Source organism: Lactuca serriola, chromosome 1 (assembly GCF_051521515.1).
Source record: "Lactuca serriola cultivar US96UC23 chromosome 1, Lser_US96UC23_V15, whole genome shotgun sequence".
Lineage (NCBI taxonomy): Eukaryota > Viridiplantae > Streptophyta > Magnoliopsida > Asterales > Asteraceae > Lactuca > Lactuca serriola.
The window spans coordinates 46938305-46944381 of record NC_136408.1 but is presented as its reverse complement, the minus strand read 5'-3'; the positions used below and the strand labels follow the sequence as shown (position 1 = coordinate 46944381).

The following is a 6077-nucleotide window of genomic DNA, read 5'->3' as shown; positions in this document are numbered from 1 at the left end:
TGAAATGGTGGGATATACCAACAGATTGAAGCCCTAGCTAATGGATTTCAAATTTGGAGAATATTATGTATATGTTCAAAATGGGATTTAGAAAGGAAATCAAAAAATCCATGATTGTTTGGGATACTCCCGATTAAAAATGGAACGAACAAAAAGTTCTTTGATTATTTGGAGCGGTTTTAATGTCATGAGAACGTAACTAATTAGAGGGTCAAAATTGACATTTTACTTTATAAATTTGGAGACTAAAAAGATGCCACGTGGCATCAAAGCTTTCTTTTATTAATATGAAGATACATATATATTAAAAGATATTTGAAAAAATCAAATCCAAATATTTAAAATTTAGACAGGAGAAATAGGATATTTAAATATAAAATCTTCGAATAAAGAGTTTAATTAAAAAAAACTCCGACTTTCTTGGTTAATGAAAGAGGTGGACATGACTCAGCTGCCTATCCACGTGCATACACAAAAGAGTGACAACTATCACAGCCTGAGCATGGGCCATTTGGTGGGTTTGCTTTTCATTCGTTAATCCCTCCGAAATTATCTACACTCCAAGCAAATCCAACGGCCACCATCAAATCTCATCATCAAATCTATATAAATCCCCCATGACTCCCAATTACTCGCGTAAGAACTTCTCCTCCAGTTTTTGCTTCAATAAGTTAACGCTTCTCCTTCTATTCGTAACAGTCGCATTCGGGTGGCGCCACCGCCGGACTTCTTCTTTTTTTGCTTAACCCACCTAATTCCGGTTGTTACAGGAAAGAAACGAAATTAACAACTAGTTTATTAATTAATTAATTAATTAGCCACTATTATTATTACTAATAACAATCATGGGTTTCTTTCGTAACCTCTGGGACGACGCCCTCTCCGGCTCTACCTCCGACTCCAGCCTCGGCAAGCTTCGCAGATATAACTCACTCCTCTCCCGTTCAAATATTCCTCCCTCCGCCGCACACGCCGACGAAACCACCCCCGTCTCCCGCAGCATCACTATTCTCCGGACCAACAGCCTCTCCTCTTCCCCTTCTACCCCGTCGTCTCCGGCTGGATCCAGCGCTGCTGGTTCCCCTTTCTCAGGTAGTTCAATATACACTTCTTCTTAATTCTTAAACATACATACGATCGATGACATCAACATATAATTTGTGTGTGTGTGTGTGTTTGGAAATTAATTAACGGTGTTCAGCGACGTCGCCCGGCGGGGATTTCAGGAAATTAACACGGAGGAAATCTACTACCGAAGCCCGTAGGGAGTCCAAAAGTCCAACTGGTTATGATTGGTTTGTTCTCTTTCTCTCTTTAATTTCTTTTGTTACAAATACCTTCAATCGTTAATTACTATGTTTACGAAAAGAACGTTAATTTTCGTTAGGATCGTTTTGAGTTCGCTGGATCGTTAAACGAAGACCCAATCAGACGACCACTGCGTTCTCAGCAACATCTTTCAATTCTATGTGTGTATATGTGTATATGTATATATATGTATTTATACACAGACATATATAAAAATAACATCTGTGTATGATATGCAGCCCGTGATTTGTATAATATATGTGGCGTAAGGTAATGTAGTATAGTAGTATTTAATAAGATGAGATGCTTCAGAAGTCGCAGATCAATGGAGACATTGCTGCTTCAAGTTTCCCAAAAGAGGAAAACTATATGCTTCTAGCTGCTTATGTTTGGATCTTTTTATGTTGTTATTTTGTTTCACGTAGATAGATGATCCAGGCATCTTCTGGACATGGTTCTTGAAAAACCTCGATCTTGTAAAATTTTGATAATGTCAATGAAGCTTCCATCTTTGTATGATAATTAACCATGAGATTCAATATATGTTATTAGAGGACCGGGTGTGGGCAACGCGGAAACCGCGTAAAATAACGTGGCAGGAGCTGGTAACGGCGTCATAATTAGGGATGCAAACGGGGGCGGATATTTGCGGAGATGGCAAAACCCGCCCCCGTACCCGAAATTCAATCCCCATAACCATCCCCGTCCCCGCCCGACATAAAACTCGACGGGTTCAGGGTCAGAAATCCCCATCGGGTATGAGAAACCCGACAGATACCCATTTACTAAGCAAATCCAAAAAGGTTAGACTATATTTTCCAAGCCAATTTATCTTAAATTGTTTTGCTTTATAATTTTTAACATACGCAAACAATTTATCAAAATACTATGAAATATTAATTCACAAGTAAATTGGAGCGTGAATGGTAGTACAAATATGTGGTATGGTTCCATGATACTTATAAAGGCTTTTTACGTGAGCTTTTTTTGTACAAGGGCCAATGTGGGATGAGTTTTTACAGTTTGTTATTATTTCTTACAGTTTGTTTATATTCATAGAAATCCCACATCGTCATACGCTTAAAACTAAAAGGTGGACAATTACATTATAAGAGAAGCATTGCAGCGCCAGTTACACAAGTTAAACTCAATGCACTAATTAAACCTATATATAATGTTGTTTGTTAATCATATGTTATAGTATAGTTTTGTTAATCGTGTGTGTATGTGTATGTGTGTGTATATATATATATATATATATATATATATATATATATTCGGGTATTAAATCGGTGGATAGTAGCATACCCGTCCCCGCCCCATATCATCTTCGGGTATGAAAACTAATCCCTGTATCCGCCCCATTACCCGTCAAGGCGGGGAATCCCCGCCCCGTTAGGGTCGGGTAACTGCGGGTATCCGAATCTGCGGGTCAAAGTTGCATCCCTAGTCATAATGGGGAACACCGCCCCAACCCCACGTTATTACAAGTATCGTAACACCACAATTTTGACCGTTGTTTGCCCTTTTTCCTGTTGAAAAACGGTAATGTTACTGTTGTTTGAATAGAAAAAAAAATCACTTCTTATATCTACCGTACGTAGGCTATATCAACTTTATATATATATATATATATATATATATATATATATATATATATATATATATATATATATATATATAATTTTATTCCCTTCTATTCCTCTATTCTATATCTATCTCTATTTCATTCAAAACAAAATAACCCCTTTGGATCAAAACCCAAATACCCCTTCTCCGAAGACAGATACATCTACTCCATTAGGTTTTGCGGTATATGAGGGATACATGAACTTTCTAAACTCTCAAAACTCACCACAAATTTCATATTCGGACAATTTTTTCAATCACGCCTCACCCCAAATACAATTCCCTACCTCACCATTTATGCAACAAATTGCAAACATTCAACAAAACCTTTTTAACACATTCGGTCTCATGCGCCAAACAGTCACACAACCCACACCCACGCAAGAAACCGTTGTCGAGACGCAAACCGGGGGTAGTCAGAGAGCATCGGGAAAAAAATGGAGACCAAAAAAGAAAGGGAAAGAGGTTGTTGTCGGGACAGATGAAACGGAAGCACCTCCAACATGCTGGACACCGGAGGAAGAGCATGCGTTGGCGAAGGCTTGGTGCGGTACTTCAAAACAACCAACTATGGGGAACGACATGAAGAGAGTTGTTATTTGGGATGCCGTAATCGTTAAATTCTGCACGATTTTGAACAAGGGTGACATATCGCAATAAGGATATGCTTAGTGGCAAATGGACTCAAATTAGTCGGAAGTGCACCAAATTCAACTCCATATACAACAAACTTTCTTCGCAACGTCAAAGTGGTGCCAATGATTTCGATGTGTTTAGAGCCGCGAGGGGGGAATATCACGTGCAAATGGGGCACGTATTTGAGTATGAAAAAGTATGAGAGATAGTGAGGAAAGATCCAAAATGGATAAAAACGCCAACATCATCAGAACAACAATCAAAGAGGTCTCGTGGTTCGGGTTCGGTTGACGTTTCCAACGGACACACGAACATCGACCTCAACGCGGACACCGATGAGATCCCGAATGAGTTTGACGACATCGAGGAAATCTCTCCGCCACGACGACCTATGGGGCGCGACAAAGCGAAGCGCGCTCAACGACATGCGGAGGAGAATGAAAGTCGGCTTCGAGAGCACGAGGAAATGAAAAAAAAAAATCGACGCCCACACGGAAATCGCAAATAAAAGATACGAATTGCAACAGGAGCATTTGGATTTCCTTCGTCGAGAAGCCCAAGAAGATTGCATATCGAAGGATTTGACAATTCTTACGACAAACGAAGAAAATTTACCACCGAGACGAGCTGAAGTAATACGGAGGATGAAGGCAAAGAACGAGAGCAAATACTTGGACGAAGAATAGTTTGTCAGTGATTTTTTTTTTTAAATTATTAGGACTATCGTGTGTTTTTTTTCAATGTTTTTTTTGGTTTGTATGGTATTTTTAGTTTACTATTTAATGAAATTATGTTTTATTAATTTATATGTTTTTTTAGATATATGACATAAATAAATAAAAAAATAAAACGAATTAGAAATATATGAAATGAATAAAAAAAATAAAACAAATTAGAATAATAGAAACTAAAACATTCAAAAAATAATAATAATAAAAGAAATAGAAAATAAAATGTGTCAACCCATGTTATTTGGTGTTGCCCATTTCAATCTTTGGTGTTATAACATCAAATTATGACTAGGATGATGAGGTGGACAATTTGGGTGTGATAACATATAATAACATGTTGCCTACACCTAGTAGTGTTAATTAACTTGTGATATTCATAACATTTTTAGATTTGAACTAATTGCATTTATTTGGGAGGTCTAGATTGACACCTAGAAAAATAATCAGAAAATTTCCAACAAAATTATGTTAATTAAGCATCAGCTGCTTTTACTTTCTGAATTAGGTCAGCATCGTCTTGAACTGTGGAGATGTTCTCAGCTCCATTTTCTCCAATCGACACACCAAATTGTTCTTCCAAAGCCATTAAAATCTCAACCTGTTTGAACGAATCAATTAAATAAGCAACCATACTTCCATGATAATCATCATCATCATCATCATAAGAAAACTGAAGGAAAAAAAACATGCGGTGTCAAGGGAATCTGCACCAAGATCAACGAATTTGGTTGTTGGGGCAATAGTGGTCTCATTGATTGACAATTGCTTGGCAATGATGGTCTGCATTATCTTCAGAGTCTCTGGTTCAGCCTGTAGAACATAAGATAACGATGTAGAATTTGCTACAATTACAGTGAAGATTGAACGGAGCACTTGAACGTTATTAAATTCTTACGGCTGAGCATGAAACTGTGGTCTTGAAGCAATGGGAGACTTGCAATGATCTTCTCTGTGATTTGAAGATCACGAGTTTTTGTCCACCCTGCATCAGAATTCAGAAACAATTACTATGGTTATTTTGTTTCATACCCATAAAATTACGAGAGTATGTCTATGGACTATGGGCATATATATTACCATGGTGAATTGGGTGGAAGTGATTCTAGATGGAAGATGGGTGACTACATTTGTAAAAAGGGACTCCATTGATGGAAGTCGAGAAGAAGCTAGATTAATGAACGGGCTTCCTTAGTCCGTTGATGCAAAGATCGATTGATGTGTTTGTAACGTCCCAAAAATACGAGCCAAAAATTTCTTTTAATAAAATATTACTTTAAGCAAAGTCATCAATCCAAAACATAAACATAGTATTAATTTCCAAAACACATGTTCGTTATCAGAGTAAACATTCCCAGGCTGTCTAATTTATAGTGTGTGCCATGCGATCACCCCGAGCTCTTCCCTCCCCTACCGGAAGTACTTGAAACCAAAACTGAAAACCGTAAGCACGAAGCTTAGTGAGTTCCCCACCCTACCACATACCATGCATAACCACATACTGCACATACTGGGCCACGCCCGCTATCATGGGCCTCGCCCCCTACCTCGGGCCTCGCCCGCTACAACGGCCCCACCGCTCCAGGCCCCGCCTGGCTTCGAGCCCCGCTCGGATACAGATCTGTTTCACTTAGGCCTCGCTTGTCACAGGGCCTCTCCCGCCAACAAATAATAACACATAAACATATCACAACACATAAGCTAAACACATACGAACTGATCCTGTCCTAAGGCCTCGCCTATCCTGGGCCTCGCCCCTTCCCCTGCTACTGATGA

General features: G+C 38.8%; 2 protein-coding genes across 2 annotated transcripts; one reads left to right on the top strand and one right to left on the bottom strand.

Moving 5' to 3' along the window:
* Window positions 1-610: 610 nt before the first annotated feature.
* Window positions 611-1830, top strand: LOC145068344 (dormancy-associated protein homolog 4-like). Its single transcript, XM_079015303.1, has 3 exons — window positions 611-1092; window positions 1202-1295; window positions 1388-1830. Exons 1-3 carry the CDS (start codon window positions 846-848, stop codon window positions 1413-1415), a joined length of 369 nt encoding a protein of 122 aa, XP_078871429.1. The 5' UTR covers window positions 611-845; the 3' UTR covers window positions 1416-1830.
* Window positions 1831-4776: 2946 nt separating this feature from the next.
* Window positions 4777-5450, bottom strand: LOC145054475 (uncharacterized). Its single transcript, XM_079002683.1, has 4 exons — window positions 5382-5450; window positions 5200-5286; window positions 4995-5114; window positions 4777-4902 (listed from the first exon to the last, which is right to left on the bottom strand). The coding sequence occupies exons 1-4, from the start codon at window positions 5448-5450 to the stop codon at window positions 4777-4779; spliced, it is 402 nt and encodes a 133-aa protein (XP_078858809.1).
* Window positions 5451-6077: the final 627 nt, after the last annotated feature.

What these genes read in the sequence shown, in the direction of transcription:
- LOC145054475 (XM_079002683.1), bottom strand. Translation starts at nt 5,450, where the DNA reads ATGGAGTCCCTTTTTACAAATGTAGTCACCCATCTTCCATCTAGAATC. An exon ending in CTTCCACCCAATTCACCATG is followed by an intron (nt 5,287 to 5,381) that starts GTAATATATATG and finishes ATTCTGATGCAG; the next exon opens with GGTGGACAAAAACTCGTGAT. An exon ending in CCACAGTTTCATGCTCAGCC is followed by an intron (nt 5,115 to 5,199) that starts GTAAGAATTTAA and finishes TATGTTCTACAG; the next exon opens with GCTGAACCAGAGACTCTGAA.
- LOC145068344 (XM_079015303.1), top strand. Translation starts at nt 846, where the DNA reads ATGGGTTTCTTTCGTAACCTCTGGGACGACGCCCTCTCCGGCTCTACC. An exon ending in TGCTGGTTCCCCTTTCTCAG is followed by an intron (nt 1,093 to 1,201) that starts GTAGTTCAATAT and finishes AACGGTGTTCAG; the next exon opens with CGACGTCGCCCGGCGGGGAT. An exon ending in AGTCCAACTGGTTATGATTG is followed by an intron (nt 1,296 to 1,387) that starts GTTTGTTCTCTT and finishes AATTTTCGTTAG; the next exon opens with GATCGTTTTGAGTTCGCTGG.